This window comes from Ischnura elegans (genome assembly GCF_921293095.1).
Source record: "Ischnura elegans chromosome 13 unlocalized genomic scaffold, ioIscEleg1.1 SUPER_13_unloc_1, whole genome shotgun sequence".
Lineage (NCBI taxonomy): Eukaryota > Metazoa > Arthropoda > Insecta > Odonata > Coenagrionidae > Ischnura > Ischnura elegans.
In genome coordinates, this window is record NW_025791657.1 from 12129999 (window position 1) to 12148382 (window position 18384).

The 18384-nt window shown below is 36.5% G+C and overlaps 1 protein-coding gene across 1 annotated transcript in view; it reads right to left on the reverse strand.

Annotated features, from left to right (window-relative positions):
• Window positions 1-11527: 11527 nt before the first annotated feature.
• Window positions 11528-18384, reverse strand: part of LOC124172513 (zinc finger protein 41-like) — a 38521-nt gene continuing 31664 nt past the window's right edge. Inside the window, 3 exon segments of the mRNA XM_046551953.1 lie at window positions 11528-12316; window positions 12318-13944; window positions 16646-16718. Coding sequence (XP_046407909.1) covers window positions 12091-12316; window positions 12318-13944; window positions 16646-16718 — 1926 coding nt within the window. The 3' untranslated portion in view covers window positions 11528-12090.

Sequence of the window (18384 nt, forward strand, 5' to 3'; positions counted from 1 at the left end):
CGTCACCGTCATTCCCCTCGTGTCCACAGTCACTCCCCTCCTTCCCCTCCATCACAATCCTTCCCCCTCCATCCACTGGTCACTCCCCTCCTTCCCCTCCATCACAGTCTTTCCCCTCCAGTCCGTTTGTCACTCCCTTCTCTCCCCCCATCACCTTACGAGCCATTCCACGGGTCACGCGGCGGCCAACATTTCCGCGTAACACATATGTATCTGCAGGCCCTCGTACATGAATTATACATATTGATTTTCTGATCCACATCCACTTAATATCAATATGGATCAAACGGATGAATAAATATAAGGAAACCAGAACATACAGATAATAAAACATTTATTCAAAGAGAAAATAAAAGAATACACACAAATAACAAGTGTGGCCATGAATACTGTTAACAAGCGTTAAGGGCCAGCAAAGAGGAGGTGAAACTTAGTTTTAAAAAATGGCACAAAGATAAATCAAGTACAAACAATGGTTTGAGTTGGAAAATAGAAAAAAATGTTAGCACGGAACAAGCGTTGTAACCCATTGCACAAGATGAAACCTGAATTCAGGAAACCAACTCTGCACCATTAGCCACTTCCTGAAAGGAGAAAAGAAGAAGTCAAGTTTAAAAGTCATGCAAAAATATATCTTTTTGTAAGATCTTAATAGGAGCTCAAGGCCTTTCAATTTTAATTTTTTTCAATTCATATAGGCAGTCAGTATTCTGTGAAGTCCGTAATTTTAGTACTAATTCTGTATTCTGAATGCAAATGAAAGTTTGGTTTCTCTGCTAGATTCCAGACATAAGTTTTAAGACATTCCAGACATAAGTAAGACATAAGTTTAAGCCTTTCTCTTAAGAAGAATGAGAAATATGAGAAAAGATCATATGACTACTTTTAAATAAATTAACTAGGAAAAAGTGTATCCATAGGTAAGCTTATTTAATACATGATACTAATATATTAGTACCATGGTTTAGTAGCGGATGATTCGCACAGAAAAAATTTAAACTTGTGATATCAAATTTTCAAACAAATAAATTTCATACAACCGATAATTTCAGGTTTAACTTAACCCTTTCGAGACCGCGGAGTTTTCGTCTTAGCTTGACTGCTGTACCGAGCCCCAAGAGACTCTTCTTTCTCGTGGTACGGAGCATTTTTGGAGGGCATTCGTTAAGAAGGGTCTCGCTGAACCTTTTTCGACCCCTCCACGGTGGGACTCCGCATTATCTCGGACTCCGAGAGTAGTTGTGCTCCCTCCTTTCCGGGTTTACGACCATACCTGCGGCATTGGTTCGCGGTCAACTTATGTATTGCTTATATGTATTTAGCAAATGGATAATTGTTGCTTGCACGTAAATTACAGGCATTGAATACAATTCCTCATTTTTATCTGAGCATTGTCAAATTTTAAACGAAGTTCTAAGGCCATTATCAAAGCATTTAACGCAGCAACAATTTCCATGTTGATGTTTATACATAACTCGAGATATAAGTTAATATTTGTCGTAGAATTTCGTTTAAAAATTCTAAACGCTGCTCAAAAGACAAACAATTCAATTCTTAGTTTATATTTCTTGAGAAATGAACAAATATTTATTTCCAAAATTGACTATATACACAATTGTATGACCGCTGTCCCTTACCGCTGAGAGGGGTTATAAAAGACGAAAGGTCCGGGTACCTGCTCCCGGATTCGGAGGGTTAATCCTTAACCCCGAAGCGTTGGGTCCCGAGACAAAGGCGACCTAAACCCACGACCGTCCTGAAAGGGGGAGAGCTAGAAAACGTATATATACGGGTTTCGTTTTCTTGACCGGGAAAATCTCACACTTACATATACGTCCGTGGTCTCCCGGATCAGGAAACGTCCACACGTATATATACGTGTACGGTAGGGAAAAGGTTAAAGAAACCTCTCCATTATGTATAAAAAAAATTTTCCCCTCAAACCTAACCTCGGTAACAATTCCACATGGTCTTCTGGCTTTGCTTGGTCGTTTTTTTCGTAATCCATTCTCCTCTTGTCCAGGCCAAGCTATTTACATCGTCGCCTCCTGGGTATGCGCGAAAGAGCATGAAAAGAAAATTATAATTAATTAATTAGGCCCGTACGCACCTTTTTCTGACATATAATGACAAACTTTCGCATGAAAATTACGTATTTATCTTGTGTTAGTAATAATGACGAAATGCACCTTGATTGACTGCATTTCAAGATGAAAGAAATATTACATTTTGCTTTAAGGGAACCGATATTACACGACCAATACTTCTTGTTCGTTAAATAATTAGAAGTAGTGGGCAAAACGGCTCGGAACCTCGAGGAATCTATTAGTCACAAGGCTACGCTGATAAGTCTACGGTCAAAGATGTTATGACTAATGCATAGGATAACTAGGAATGCAAGAACTACAATACAGTAGGTTGTGGTAATAAATGGCGATAAACCAACTTACACGTGAACGAAAACATTCCTTTAAACAATTTTTTCTGCTCTTAATTAAGAGAAGAAAAAAATGTAACTTCAGCCGCGAAGCACGGAATTACTATACGACGCGCAATCTATTAATTTATACGTACAAGATTGACATAACTATGTTTTACCATATAACTTCAATGGAGGTCAGTCTCCTCGATACATAACTCAACAAAAAAGGAAAACAATAGCCAAACATAAACAAAATAGTTACCTCTATTGGCGCAATGTGGTCAACACATTGCGCCAATAGTTGTATCCAAATATACTCAAATAACATAATTAATGTAGTCTATGTAGGCGTACAATATAATAAAAGATAAATCATACCTTACCTTAATTATCCAGTGAAAGGAAACTGTTGGAGCTGGCTTGCACGAATCGCAATAACGTGCGGGATTGAAGCACATTTCCAGCAAAACATAGCTTCGGGTTGACCACACCATCCACACGCACCGGTTATCGAGGATTAAAACACTATGTCAATTCTGCCAATACGTAAAATAATACAAACAAATATAAAATTAACTATACATCAGGAGCTAATTAAGTACGGATTTCCTTTTGGTTATTAGCGTAGATGCCGGAGTTCCTCCTACAGCACGTTCTCGTAGTCTCGAACGAAATGCCGAGGTTAACTGTCAACGAGATTATAACTGTATCACTCCCACTCACTTTCCTAGCGACAGTGGAGCCGCGGAATTGAAAATTTAATTTTTTTGTTTAAACAGTAACATTAAAATATTGTTAAAAAAATTAAACTTCGCTTTTACTTTTGCTCTGTGCAAGTACTATGTTTTGTATTTTTCATGTATTGTGAACCATTTTTCCATGTGTATATTTCGCGGATGGAAACTGAATTTTACATATGAAATACGTCTGTATTTCGCGTGCATTTACAAATTAACATAAATGGCCGCCATATTTACAACCCTTGTTCACATCGACCAGTATATGATTCATTTTTAAGCTTTCCGGGTATAAATTCGAATGGATGAATTATCATTAAATTAAGGAAATCTGGCGTTTGATGTGAATATATTATTTCGGGAAAAAATGTTTATGAACATTTCGCAAGACGCCACGAAAATCTACCTCCCAAGTACTACAGGAAATATACAATGTATATTTTGTGTATTTTTGACCACATTTACATATGTATTTCCTCTGTATTCATACATATGTAAAAGTGGTACGTGTTACACGATAAATACATTTGTATTTTTTGTGTATTTTTGACCACATTTACATAAGTATCCAAATTTCAAAAATACACAAAAAATACAAATGTATTTATCGTGTAACACGTACCACTTTTACATATGTATGAATACAAAGGAAATTCATTCAATAATACATATACAATATCAAATTTTGCATCAAATTTTGATGCAAATTTGACCGTGGGGCGTCGGCTTTAGTCTGCATTTTTTGCTGATACACAGCATCCATTTTCAAAGACGAGTTCTTATCGACTCGCGAGCGGAAAGACCAACGCAACGTGGCAACGCCGAACGAAAGAGTACACTGCAAGGTGAGGAGCGATTCACCTAATGGCGGAAATTCAAAAAGAGTGGACTGAGGCAATGGACATATCATTCATGTTGCATTCGTTTGACGCTCGTGATTATGATTTCAAGCAGACATAGTTTCTGATTTAGCGGATGATATTTTCTTCTAATAATTCAATTAAACTTCCGCGTATTCGATTTAATATTTAGAAATTCGATCGAATATTTGAAAGTTCAATGGAGCATTTGAAAAATCAATTGAATATTTGGAAATACATAGAAAATTGGGAAAATCCATTCAAATTTTCAGTTTTTTTTCAAAGGGGGAGAGCATGCGTACTGTTGTTAGTTCATTCCATGTCTGAGGAGTAACACAACCAACCTACCCCTGCCTTGAAAGAGCCTCATCACTGTTTTCTGTTCGTATCATGACCAGTGAAACATACAACCAACTGACCCCTGCTTCTTAAGAGCCTGATCAAAATTACTCCCGAAATGCTTGTTGTGTGCCGGTTAAGGAACAAGATTTAAACAGAGTACAAACCCAAGTGGCACAAGATTTATAATAAAACTGCATTACCATCACAATATTACAAAATGGAATTTTTTAGTATTCCGTTTGTTTTCAAATCATATTAATGCGTCAAATGTCCTCTAATAAAATAGTGTAGTTTCCTTCATTAAAGAAAAGGAAAAGTTTTGATTGTAACGATCGTTACCCAACATTAGCGTCTTCATTAAATACAAATCATTTGGTTTTAGGTAATCCTGTTTAGACGAATGTTAATGGTCACCCATACAAAAATATCTGTGCTGTGACTGCACTAAATCTGCACTGTAACTGGACTAAACTCTGTGTTTAGCGCAGTCACCGTTCACTTTTCTGTACTACACTGTACTATGGTAGCTAGAACTTGAGAAGAACTGTACTGTAACAGTGCTGAATCACTGTGCTGGAACTGTGCTAGAGCTCAGACTGCACTATGACTGGGCCGGGTAACTGGACTGGAACTGTACTATAGCTCAAACTGGACTGTGACAGGGCTAGATAACATGACTGGAACTGTACTATGGCTCAAACTGCACTGTGAAAGAACTGGACTTTCATTAGTCATTGACGGGAGAAAGTAATTCCTACATTATTTCATATTACGATTAACTATAATTTCTATGAGAAAATGAATACGTAAATTATATAAAAAATTATGTTGACATTACCGCGGCAATGCATAGCTCCAGCTTGCTTATTATTTTGGTAAAGCATGGTCAAAAGAACAACTTCCGCCGATACTCAGCCATCTTTCTTGGACAGCATTAGTGTTGAACCGGTTGTAACATTACTTGTTTACGTGCTCTCATCCTCTGAATTCTACGCTGTACGATGGATGCGTCGATGTAAGATCGACGCTAAGAACGTGAAGAAGTGAACTTTACTTCAATTACATCAAAATTAGCTACTTAGCCGGGAATTTTTCTTGCGGGTGAAGTGATATTTTGCTGAAATCCGTGTGGCTCGCGATGAATCAACTTTCCACGATTGATTCCGACGACTCGCAATCTACTCCTTTTGAAGCACGAGAGAGTTGAAAAAAGACATATCTTTATTTATACTCTGCTGCTGGGGGTAAGTACTCAACTTCTCTAAAATTAAATTTAGACAAACTTAAACAGTCAAATTTTGACGTAACACTTTATTAGATATCAGTACGTAATGTGTTTTCCTTTTAATTTCAGGAAGGAAGCCAAAGAGGCAAATGAATTGAGCGGCCATGCCTTAACAAGACTTTCATTTTTATGTTTATAATCATGAGTATATTTGTATTTAATAAATTTCTATTATTTTCATATCTTATTGTCATTTATTGTGCTCCACGTACTGAACTGACTTAAGTTAATTTTTAGTTAATGACTTAGTTTAGGGCGTTAGTACTGAAACTTCATCAACAAAAACTATCGAGGTGGGCATATTTGTGGCAACTAGACAAATAGCACAGAAGTAAATGTTGGTGGTTTTTATGTAGAGTGCCCGGTGATGTGCAGAATAGGATTTGTCAATTTTTCTTATAGAACCTAAGTGCTTCGATAGCAATATTTTTAGCACCATAAACTTTGTTCATATTAAGGAAATGGAACGTAACAAATTCAGTGAGTGTCTGCTAGGAATATGGTTTATCTTTCCTTAGACTAGTCAACATTCAAATGAGTGTAGTCGTTTTGGCCACTGTTATCTCTTTGCGGTTTTCTGATTGGATCAGGCAACCAATCTTAAACACCTAAAAAGGGAACTATATATCTCTGCTAATTGGCCTATCTTGATTTAATTCTGCTTCTTATTTTCAATAAGATATACAGGGAATGCAATAGCCACATCAAGACTGTCAATTATTGATTCATGGAAAGAGTATTACAGTAAAAACTGTGCTATGGCAACTGCACTGTGACTCAGCTATAGCAGCTGCACTGTGGCTGTGCTATGGCAACTGCACTATGACTGTGCTAAGACAACTCCACTGTGACTGTGCTATGACAACTCCACTGTGACTGTGCTACGACAACTGCACTCTGACCGTGCTATAACTGTACTGGGATGTTTTAATTCAAGTGCAGTCTAAGTAGAGTCACAGAACAGCCCTTTTAGCACAGTTACAGTGCAGCTTTAGTACAGCCACATCACAGATTTTTTTGTATGGGTAAGTTCATTGATTGTTAGGCGGTACGAAGTTCGCCGGGTCAGCTAGTATTAAAACAAAATGCAAAATAAGTAATATAGGACTAAATAGTGTATAAACATTTTCGTTATATTACAACAAAACTTGCAGTAGCGTGTGTTGAATTTTGAAATTTTCATAAAAAATAAATCGGGATTTAGAATAAAATTTCCTTTAAAATGACGTTTCATTCATTATAATTGCATGCACAAAGGTCCAGATATGAATTTGCAAATTACAGCGGCACATCATTTTGACGCCGACAGTAAGATATTTGCAAGGCAGTGCACACAGACAACCACTTGAACGTAATATAGTAACACAATATAGCGCATGCAAACTTGAGGAAAAAATAAAATACATCCAATAAACATGGGGTCGAAACTCCTTAGTTAACAAGCCATGGAAAAGTAAATATTTTGTTGGACACACTTTGCAGTTAATCCAGTAATGGTGCAGATTTAGTGCCGTCACAGCACAGATTGTTTTTGTATGGGAATGCAAGCATCAGAGCCGGCCAATCCATGGTACACCAAATACCCCGGCCCATGGAACAAACGCAGTATGTCTTCAATATCAGGAAATATATGACTGGGGTGTTTCTGGACCAGTCCAAAGGATATGACATGAGTCTGTTAAAAGGGTTTCATTTGCGAACAACTCTCCTATTCCCATTCATTTCATCAAAATCACCCAATGTTAACCTTCAGATCGAACGCCATTCTTCCCCGTAAGCTATTTCCGTTTCTACGTTCACCCTATCACATGCAATGCTCCACAACGATAAATTCAGTCCCCAATCCACATCTGCGGATATGTAATCCAAACGTCTTCAATTGTGACCTATCCACTCGGATGAACATTCATCCTCCACACTGAATACTTCTCCATTGTCGCACGTCCTTCAAACAAATCACGGATGTGGACTGCATCCCGTAACACCTGGACTAAGTCGAAGACTGGATTACCACCAGGAAGCTTCAATTTAACCCTTAAAAATCAAGTGATACAGTTCACAAGGAAGAATAAACACTCAACATGAATCCTGATTTACCATGGCAAATATAGAATCAGGCGAAGCAAAACACTATGAAATTTCTAGGAGGTACTGTGGATGAAAACATGACTCGGAGCGCAAACAACACAGCACCAATCAAAAAGGCGTAAGGTTCATTACCAGCAATGACACTGAAATATTTTAGAAATGGTTAAGGTCCAGCCAATACTCGAGGGCTCCCGGTTAATATGTGGACTGAAATGGGAGAAGGCTATCAGCCCAAGGCTGTTGCTAAATCGTATATATAACAATTATTTTGCTTTTTGTCAGAAAATTTTTTCAAAATTACTGTCAACAAAAGCTAGATCCGAGCTACCTTGGCGTTTCGTGTCTTTATTTCAATTTTTCATTCATACGGCACAAATTCACTAAAATCGAGTCAACATGAAATCTCATCATTCATCACGCAGAATCCACAGCAACCTAATTTCTTTCATACACTGCATGGGCATAGACTAATTGCCCTACAAGTGAATAGAATTATTAATGCAGCGTTGAATTATTAATTTATCTGCATAATTCACTCAAAAAAATTATAAATACTAAATAACATTTGAGTATGATAAAAAGTATGGGATATTAAATGTAGTTACTAAAATTAGCAACGTGAACAGAGCTATAGAATTGTTAATTGTAAAACACAATACTAAATGCAAAGTAAATTCCTTCCTCTTCAATCTTTTTGTTGAAGAAGTTGACTTATATTTTGGAAAGAGTAACACAAAAATGTAAGACAGACAAGTTGTATGATTAAATTTTTATGACTTTGCTTCCAAAATATCTTCATGATAGCAATGCCTTTGCGGACTTAGAAAACCGGGGCTTTTCATTCCCTGCGATAAAAATATGTATATTGACCACAATTTTATGTGAAATATTTTGACCATGATAAAATCATCTCAATTGGCATATCTCAACAAGCAAAACCACGCGTGTTATAATACCAATTAACTAAACAATGTAATAATACACAGCAGGCAAGTTGCACAAACGCAACACAGTTACCAGAAATTCCCAGTTAGAAAGAAATTCCTTGCATCGATCATTTTGAGCCTTAACCATGGCTAGCAATGTTTTCAAGAGGAAATATTATTGTCATTTGAACAAATAATTGCATGGTGATTGTGGTGCAGGCATTCAAACGACAACCCATTACTGATGTTATCATTGAAAGGAATGTGGGTACATCAACAATTAAAACAGACGAGTCACTCAGTGCAGCATTCTCTTCATCAATCGTGTATTATTATTAACCCATTTACGGCCAACGTTGCGGAAACGCAACATTATTGAGAAATGCAAAATAAATGTTTCAATTGAATTTTATTCATGTTGAATTCGCTTTATTCGATAAAAATAAGTTTTAAATTGATTTTTAGTGAGATTATAATGACATTTAATAAGTATTTAGATATTTATAAAAATGCTGAAAATATGTCAATTTTATAGTCTCCTGTTAAGCAAGATAAATAATTTTTCCTAAGAGTAACTATTCCCTTTATTAAGTTTTTTATTCGTCCATGTGAACGTAGAAACTTCAATTAATAGATATTAAAGCTTATATTTCGTCAGTCAGTCAACATTAAGCCAAAATCAGATCCTGAAAAAAAATGTTGCGTTTTCGCAACGTTGGCCGAATCCGGTATCTTTGGCATTTATGCAACCCGCATCACCACATATTTCCGCCTCGTAGATTTATGCCGTTTTTACTGTCAGATATAATCCTACGTCTTTTTTTGCCTCGTATTTGACAGATATCGTCATATTTGATTATTAAAATTCTTAGATATTATATTTCCAATGAGATGCTGCATTATTTTACCTTAATCCAATATAAATTAGAGATGCATTACGGCTTGAAAGAAATGAGTCAAAGTGAATATTTTTACAGAAGATAACGTATTTTCCAGTTTTTAATTGTCATTTTTATCACAACAGAATGAATTACAACAAATAATGACTATTTATGAAATACATGAAAGCATTTCGGGTGCAATGTAACACGAAACTTTGTACATTCAATCCGAATTAGTCCTTCCTTACTTCACGATTCAGCGATATCACTGACTTCCACAACAAGATATTGGGTGAAATAAGATGATAAGGCGTTGATTTGGTTTGGAAATGATTGAAAGAAAACATATTTAGATTAATAAAAAATAATCTACACTTTTCAGACAATTCCTGTCTGGACAAAAATGACAGATTTCTAAATTATGACCTCTTTTTGACAGCTTGAATTAAAAATTATTACAATTCGGAATATTTGCGCATAGATTTTGAAATAATGACCACATGGTACCTTACTTTGGTCACTAGAGTGCATATGTGTTCTTTTAAAACAACTCTTTTAGATTTTGCTTTTAACTTTGGTGCTTATGTTATTCAGACGGTTTTAGGGTTCAACCAGGCGATAGAAAATTACTTCCATCGAAATTTAGGCTTGGAAGCAAGTGTTATTCTAGAATTTGTCAAGGTTATCCCTGATCCCTTGAATCATCGTATGTTTTTCGATAACTTCTTTTCATCTTGAAGATAATTTATTGTTTTGAAAGAAAAAGGATTATTTGTAACTGGAGCCATCTATGAAAATATAACAGAGGAGTGCCTGATAGAATATAATAAAATCGTCGACGTGAAACCGAGAGGAACATGAAAACAAACATTTGATAAAGCCGAAGGTCTTAGTTTTGTTCGATGGAATGATAAATAGATTGTCCCTGTTGACAGCAATACAAGTTTTTTGCTTCCATTGGGCACAGGGAAAAGTTTCAGCAGAAAAAAGAAAATACTATTTCACATACTACTTTATGTTAATAAAAGAAAATACTATTCGTGTTATTGGGGAGTATAGTAAATACATGGGTGGAATGGACCTACTAGGTAATCCAAATTACCGAACTAGAATTTAGGGGAAAAAAGGTCCGAGCTTATCCACTTCCTGGACAGCGTTTGCACTAACGCCAGGAGATTGTACAGGTTATGCAACGGAAGTAAATTTCACTGGGGGACTTCAAATCGTATCTAGCAGCGACGCATCTAAAAAAAGAAGTGAATCAGTCAGTAGATGACGTACCCCTATACAATTCGCGTCCTTAAACATAGAAAAAGTTAGGTCATGTAGTTCATCGCTGATTCGTGAAGCATGAAAGGACGAATCTGGCCATAGAGTTAAAAAAATTCAGTAGTTGCCGAAACAGTGTAAAAGCCCTACCATGGATGAATGTACGAAAGTTTATGTTCCATTGCACCCAAAATGCTTGAGTATTTCATAACTAGCCATTTATTGCTGTAATACAATCTGCAATGATAAAATTTAAGTCAATGAAAATATGTGAAATACATCTTTTGAGCTCTTCTGAGAAAATATTCGCTTTGACTTATTTCTTTCATATCGTAAATCATATCTATTTTATAGTGTATTTAGGTCAAATAACAACATATTATTGGAAACATAATATTTAAGGATTTTATTAATCCAATATGACGCTATTTATCATATACGTGGCATAAAAAGGTATAGGATTATATACGACAGTAAAAACAGCAAATTCCTACAAGACGGCAATGTATTGGGATGCGGATTGCATAACTGCATACAGATACCGGATTCGGCCAACGTGGCGGACACGCAACATTTTTTTTACCATAAGCAAATTTTTTTGAAGCCCATATTTTCAATGTACCTTATTTAGCATGTTATTAGGTAAAATGAAGAGAATAAATATATATTTTCAAGTATTTCTTTACTCGGCCGGTAATGGGTTAACTTGATATTGCATGTAAATTAAATAGAAGCACTACATCCTCACATTGATCAGGCGATTAAACATTGATCAATCACACAATTAAAATTGACATTACATTGAAAATTATCTTTGCCACTAAGTGCCTAGAGTTTGTATCGATAGTTTTGAAATGCATGGCTTACATTTAAATGTAAATAATTTTCAACCAGTTAAAAAAATTAGTAGTTAATATACAGTAATAAATTATTTAGTCCTTGAAAATAAAGCAGAATAAATATACTTGAACATAAATGAAATAAGGTCACAGGCCTAACTAAATATTTTTTATAATTTTCAACATTATGGGACGTTTTTGCTTTTCATACAAGCAGTACTCGTAATAATAAGAATATTTTCCCTTGATTAATATTGATTGACATTGATAATGAATACCAATCAATTAGACAACTAAGACCTAACCCTGTGTGTTTCCAAGTGAAAGAAAAGGTGGATCTACCAGGAGCAAGTCTTATCACATTCATTTAAAGAATAAAGCTTCTTTCCGATGTACCCGCATGCGTAAGACAAGGTTTTCTTTGGTAGTGTTAGACTTTTCTCATTCATTGCATAAATAAGGTTTTTCCTTAGTATGAAACCGAATGTGACGTACAAGGAGGCTGTTTTGAGAGAAAGATTTATCACATTCATTGCATGAATAAGGTTTCTCCTTCGTATGAGTCCGAATGTGACTGACAAGTTGACTCTTTACAGAGAAAGACTTATCACATTCATTGCAAGTATAAGGTTTCTCCTTCGTATGAGTCTGAATGTGACGGACAAGTTGACTCTTTACAGAGAGACTTATCACATTCATTGCAAGTATAAGGTTTCTCCTTCGTATGAGTCCGAATGTGACTGACAAGGGTGTTCCTTTGAGTGAAAGACTTATCACATTCATTGCAACAGTAAGGTTTCTCCTTCGTATGAGTCCGAATGTGACGGACAAGAGTGCTCCTTAGAGTGAAAGACTTACCACATACATTGCAAGAATAAGGTTTCTCCTTCGTATGAGTCCGAATGTGACGGACAAGTTGACTCTTTACAGAGAAAGACTTTTCACATTCATTGCAAGTATAAGGTTTCTCCTTCGTATGAGTCCGAATGTGACGGACAAGAGTGCTCCTTAGAGTGAAAGACTTTTCACATTCATTGCAAGTATAAGGTTTCTCCTTCGTATGAGTCCGAATGTGACGGACAAGAGTGCTCCTTAGAGTGAAAGACTTATCACATACATTGCAAGAATAAGGTTTCTCCTTCGTATGAGTCCGAATGTGATTGACAAGGGTGTTCCTTTGAGTGAAAGACTTATCACATTCATTGCAACAGTAAGATTTCTCCTTCGTGTGAGTCCGCATGTGACAGAGAAGGTGATTCTTTTCAGAGAAAGACTTATCACATTCATTGCAAGAATAAGGTTTCTCCTTCGTATGAGTCCGAATGTGACTGACAAGTTGACTCTTATAAGAGAAAGACTTATCACATTCATTGCACAAATAGGGTTTCTCCTTCGTATGAGTGCGATTGTGACGGACGAGGTTACACTTTTGAGAGAAAGACTTTTCACATTCATCGCAGGTATAAGGTTTCTCCTTCGTATGAGTCCGAATGTGACAGACGAGGTTACTCTTTTGAGTGAAAGACTTATCACATTCACTGCAGGCATAAGGCTTCTTTGCTGTGTCTGGACTACCTGTGCATGATTTCCCATCTTCCATGAAGCTTCTCCTCATTTCCCTAAAAATTTTTTTCTTCCTTGTTCCTCCGAGGTTATCCTTAAGAAGCCCATTTCCTCTTTGTCTCATCCCTTGTCTTTTACACATCAGCTGATTTAAACTTTTGTAGGAGATGGGCAGACAAGAAGTTTTAGTTTCTCTTCTAGAAACAAAGGTTTTAAGGGACGCATCCTTTCCGATTGACAAATTTGAATCATTATCCAAATTACCAGAACCGAAATGAATCTCGAGGTGCTTAATGAGATCATATTTGGTATGGAACGCATCTCTGCAGTTGAAGCAATGATAAGACTTTTTCGTTGAACTTGCAAGCTTTCGAGGATTTTTGACCATGAAAGTACTTCTATCTTTGTTTTCCAGTAGAACTGCCTCGGGGCCATTCTTTACATTCTCAGTTCTCCTGAAACACGTTACGGAGCCTGCATTATCACAACCACCTCTCTTCCCAGCAATAGTCATTGTTGCTCTATCCCCTCTGATTTTAGACGCATATCTAGATTTAGAATGTAACCGTTCATCATTAGGAATTGAACACGACATTATTTTATCAGCAACCAAGGTATCACATGTTTCAACGTCTTTATCCATCACCTCCTTTCCTTTCCTTGAATGTGATGATCTAATCTTCGGTACAAGGGCTGCAAACAAGGCTGAGGCTATTTCTGAAGCTGGGAGATCTAGAAAAGAATTTCACATTAAAAATAAGTAAAGTCAGGCATGAATTCTAAGATATTTTGAACTATTTCATAACAGCATTTAGACAGATATCAAGGTAGCTACTTAAACCGATCCTTTGGTTAGATGCTATACTTATATCAAGGTGTCAATTAATTTTATACGGTGGTCTCCATATATTTCTTCACAAATGAAGCGGCACTGCTTCTAAGAGAAAATGAGCAAAATATTGCATACTAACCTCAAGTATCTACGCCACAAAACACCTCAATGCACTTTTTCATGCACAGAGGTAATCATAAACTCAATTTACAAATCGTAAAAATACACATAACATTGAATTGAAACAATGATCATTATTATAAAAAAACAATGCTTCATTACATTACAAACCTTAAAATATGTAATATAGAAATGCAAAGGTAGCAGAGGGGCTAGAAGGTAATTAAAGCTCACAAAAAATCATTGCCAGCTTAAAAAATCATAGAGATGAAGGTGTAGGGGCAAAAATGGCATATTATAAGAACTTACCTCCAAGAAAAACATGTATTAAAATTTTGTATGAACAACAATAGCAGTAAAAGAAGATCAAATTCTCTGAGTGGCACACCTTTATATTTCTAACGAAATTTTCATAACCAAATCGCCTTGCATTATTTATCAAATTATTTCAAGTATAAAGGGATGGGGTATTAATGATCTCATACCTAGATTAACATTAGGCATGGTAGATGGGATGCCGCACATCCAATTATCCATGGTAATTGCCCATCATTGGATACATTGGATCCAAAGTTGCGGAAGGCAACGGATCTGGATCCGAAATTTTATATAACTGCTCAGTGAAAGCACACCCTAACTGAGAAGAGTGGAAATGGTTCTAACTCTCTCCTTGAATGCGCCCTCACAGTGCCGCTGATATATCTTTCTGCCAGTCTTAGTTTGAGAGCATGGATGGTTCAGGATGGATTGGTTTAAAAAACCATCAGAACAGACCAAGTATGCAGAATTTTAACATAACAAAAAACTTGTTATGTTTGCACAATGCGTCCAACATTTTGATAAAAGGCTTTGCACGCAAAGGCGCACTGAAATGGTAGACAGTACATATTGTAACATATCAGTAGCCTTTCCCCCACACTACTTCCCGACGCCGTAAGAGGGCCATATACAATCGTCTGGTTTCACTTGCTGACCCAGTATAAGGGTTGAATTCACCATGGATTTGGCCTAGCAAGCAATCACCATGAAGCCTGATTCATGAGCAAGTCTGTAAGAATACCTATTTAATTTCCTCACTTCGTCAATTCACAGACTTCAGATGAAAAAGCTTAAAATCGGCAAAGATATCCGATTTCCAGGTTGTACACATGCATCCATTTTCCAATTCCCTAATACTTCCCTTATAATTTATCGATTTTCATAAGCAATCATCACAATAATATTTTAATTTTGAATACGACCAGACTGAATTTTCATAAAACTCAAAGTACTTAGAATGCGAAGCAATGTAGAAAATACCACTAGAACATCCTAATAAAAATACACTTAATAGTTATAAGTTAAATTAACATCCTAATAATTCAAACTTCTCATATGCACCCTCAAAGATGCCTTGTACTTCCCTGCACAAAATTTAACGATTTGGATGAAGATATAACCTTAAAATCTTAGCTAAAGAGAATAAGTAAGCAAGGCCTGGTTGCCCACTTTCATTACTCTGCAGAACTCCAACTACGGCACATAAGGTATTGAAAATGAGTTAATCCTATTTGTAGCCGAATTAGTTGTTTCCCACATCCCACTTTTTCCATGAAAAACCGTTAGGCTTATTGAAAGACAGTTGCAAAAAACAGTGAATTGATTGGAGTTGTATGAAAGCAAAATTTTACCATCATTTTAAAACTGAAAAAACCAGTTCAGCTCATTTCAACAAGTTCCATGTTCATTTTGTCTAAGGAGGCTTCATTTGATATGGTACATAACTGGAATCTTATGCTTGGTATTCTTCACAAATGATATATTGGGAATATTTTCTATTACCCAGTCTTAGAGACGAAATTGTTACGTAAAGTACACTGGAATTCCCATATGAATGCACATGACTGCATATATTGGTTAATGTCATTGAAGCACGAAAAAAATTTTACTAGATATTTGCCGACCTGATTACATTCTCAAGCAGAACTATAAATCATAAAGTAATGAATGTATACATGGATGACAAATACAGAGACTACATCCTTCACAAGGGAAGTGTCTAAAAACCGGGTCTCAGATTTGAATGAAATTTTCTTGTGTTATACATAGTCCATTGGTAACTATTCTTGAAATAGCCCCCATATGGGGATTTATAACCAAATAGTTTGCACCGTAATGGAGTTAAACATTTCAAGTTCAAATACATTTATGCATAAGAGCCACTCTGCAAAGGGCGATCATTAGTCCAGTGGTTAAAGTGCGCAGTTGTCACACCGAGGACCCGGGGTCGGGACACATGTAAAAATAAAATTTTCAGTGAACTTAAAGAAATTATTGAGGAAAAACAAGCTTTTGTAAAATAGGGTGTAGAAATAAAACACAAAAAATTCAAATTCAAAATTTGATTGAATTCTGATGCCCCGTTTTTGGACTTGGCCTAATCAGAATTAGTTACAAGTCTTTTCTGTGAAGTGTCATTTTCAAACACTGAAGATCACTCACCTTCCGCTTCTGTCATAAACTCCATGGCCATTGAGTGATTCTGAATCAGCTCTCCATTCTCTGTATCAGCAGGCTGAAAGCAAGCAGATTTCAGATTTACCAAATACAAATACATCTCAAAAATCATAAAATAATGAAACAAAAATCTTAAATTCTTGTTAATCTCTGGTTTGAATAAAATAACATATGAAGTTGCAACACCAACATTAATCCTAAACACTCTCCAATAATATACTGTCCTAATAACTAATATATACACTCCTTTCCAGGAAAAAAGGTGGGCAAAAAGATAAACAAAGGCACGGTACAAATATTGCGGGGCAACAGGTCTTCTGCAGAGTTAGTTCTTCTATTATTTATTATTAGCTTTAAAATATATATATATATATATATATATATATATATATATATATATATATATATATATATATATATTAATGCCATGATAGGCCACAAAAACATAGACACAAATAAAAGAGAACTCACACGTTAGTTTCAAATTTTCTACCCCTTAGGGTCTTCGTCGGGAAGGAGACAAGGAGATACTGAGGAGGAGGACAGAGGATGCCCAAAGGCTGAGGGGATTAGGATAAGATAGGGGAAGGGAGAGGGTGGGGATTGGGGGATGGGAAAGAGGAGAAGGCTATAGAGATCAGTGGGCCCTGTTAAGGCCAGGCGGGTTGAAAGCTTGGTATTGCCAAATGGAAGACTGCTCAAGAGTTTTCAATTCTAACGGTGAGGCGGAGGGTGGGAGAGAGGCAAGTATTCCTATGTGAAAGCTATCATCAAATTCTAAATTGTGGGAAAAGGCGTGAGTAGGGACAGGAAGCGAAGCAGATTGGGAAGTGGGTTTGCAAGAAGCTCGATGGTTGTTAATCCGTAGGTTGAGTGAGGTGGTGGTTAAACCAATGTAGAAGGCGGGGCAGGAATTGCATAAAAGGATATAAATTACATTGCTAGTTGTACAGGTGCGGAATGGAGTGGAAGGAAGCGGAAAAGTGAGAAATTTGTTAGGAAGTGACTGGGTAATGAGGATAGCACACGTTTTGCACCGGGGTCGTTGGCAAGGGATAGGTAAAGAGCTAGTACGGGTGGTGAACCTTGAGAGTGGTTTAGTCGTTTTGAGAATGGAAGATAGATTTGGCGGTCGACAGAAGGATAAGGATGGACAGCTAGAGAAGATTTTTCCAGTAGTGACATTGTTAGAAAGAATCGGAAAAAGGCTTTTCATGATTCTGTTCAAAGCCTGCACGCCCGGGAAGTATGTGGTGGAAAGCGAGAGGTGTGTGGGTTGTTTCTTGGTATGAATTTTGGGTTTGTAAGTATTGTGTAGGATTTTCTTACGCAGAAGGTTCTCAGGATATCCTCTACGAAGAAGGGAGTGGTGAAGATTATTAAGAAAAATGTCCAAGGATTCGGGATTATTGCAAATTCTGTGGCCTCTTACTGAGAGAGAGTAAGGAAGGGATTTTTTAGTATGTGAGGGGTGACAGCTGTTGAAGTGAAGATATTGTTGTTTGTTAGTAGGTTTAATGTGGACTGAAGTGATGAAAATTTTATTTTCTAGGGAAATGGTAACATCGAGAAATGTTATCCGGGAGGGGGAGTGGTTAGAGGTTAAGGACAGTTCGGAGAATTCATTGAGTGCTGAAATGAAAGAGCTCAATGAGTCTTCTCCATGAGGCCAGAGAAGGAAAATATCGTCTATTAAGCGAAGCCAAAGTGAAGGTTGAAGTGGG